The sequence below is a fragment of the Eimeria acervulina genome, genomic scaffold (genome assembly GCF_000499425.1).
Source record: "Eimeria acervulina Houghton genomic scaffold, Eah_scaff227, whole genome shotgun sequence".
Classification (NCBI taxonomy): domain Eukaryota; phylum Apicomplexa; class Conoidasida; order Eucoccidiorida; family Eimeriidae; genus Eimeria; species Eimeria acervulina.
Window position 1 is genome coordinate 23,173 of NW_013550006.1, and position 867 is coordinate 24,039.

Here is an 867-nt window from a genome sequence, read left to right on the forward strand (position 1 = left end):
ACTTTGTGGGGGGGCCCCCAAGGGCCCCCAACGGGGCCAGAAGGGAGCAGCTGAATCCTTGGGGGCCTCTGCTTCTTTAGATGTGCTGGAAGCTGCTGCTGCTGTTGCTGCTGCTGTGGAGCAGCGGCGAGGGGGCCCCGAGTTGCTGCATGCATTTGTACCCTTCTTATGGGTGTTAGGAGGTGAGGGTTTCCTTGATTTCAGGTTATCTAGCAGCAAAGGGGGCCCCCAGGGGGGCCCCCCTCAGGGGCCCCATGGACGGGAACAGCGGCTTTGTGGGGGGGCCCCCAAGGGCCCCCAACGGGGCCAGAAGGGAGCAGCTGAACCCTTGGGGGCCTCTGCTTCTTTAGATGTGCTGGAAGCTGCTGCTGCTGTTGCTGCTGCTGTGGAGCATCGGCGAGGAGGCCCCGAGTTGCTGCATGCATTTGTACCCTTCTTATGGGTGTTAGGAGGTGAGGGTTTCTTTGATTAGGGTCTAGGGTTTAGGGTTTAGGGTTTAAGGTTTGGTTCAGGCTCTGGGATGTTTGTGGTTTAGGGTTTAGGGTTTAGGGTTTAGTGGGGCTCAATAGGGGATTTGCTGCTGCTGCCTGTGGTGTGGGGCCCCACAGAAGCCGTGCTGCAGCACGTTGGAGAGGTGGGGGGCCCCTATAAGCCCTGTTCTGTTGGGGGGCCCCCCGATGGGGGCCCCTCAAGTGCTGAAGAAGAGGGGCCCCCTGGGGAGGCCCCGGGGGCCCCCCAGGCCATCTTAAAGCGGCAGCAGCGGCTGCGGAGTGCTGTCTGTAACTGTCTCTTGGAGACAGTTGAAGAGCTGCTGCAAGGGCCCCCCGAGCAGCAGCAGCAGCAGCAGCAGCAGCAGTGTCTGTACCT

At 61.2% G+C, this 867-nt stretch overlaps 1 protein-coding gene across 1 annotated transcript in view; it reads left to right on the forward strand.

Annotated features, from left to right (window-relative positions):
- EAH_00026860 (60S ribosomal protein L37, putative) overlaps nucleotides 1–867 on the forward strand; it is a gene marked incomplete at both ends in the record, with an annotated part of 14,415 nt that overhangs the window by 3,884 nt on the left and 9,664 nt on the right. The window contains 2 exons of the mRNA XM_013396489.1: nucleotides 205–452; nucleotides 570–861. Of these exons, the coding sequence (XP_013251943.1) occupies nucleotides 205–452; nucleotides 570–861 (540 nt within the window). The remainder of the gene's footprint in view (nucleotides 1–204; nucleotides 453–569; nucleotides 862–867) is intronic.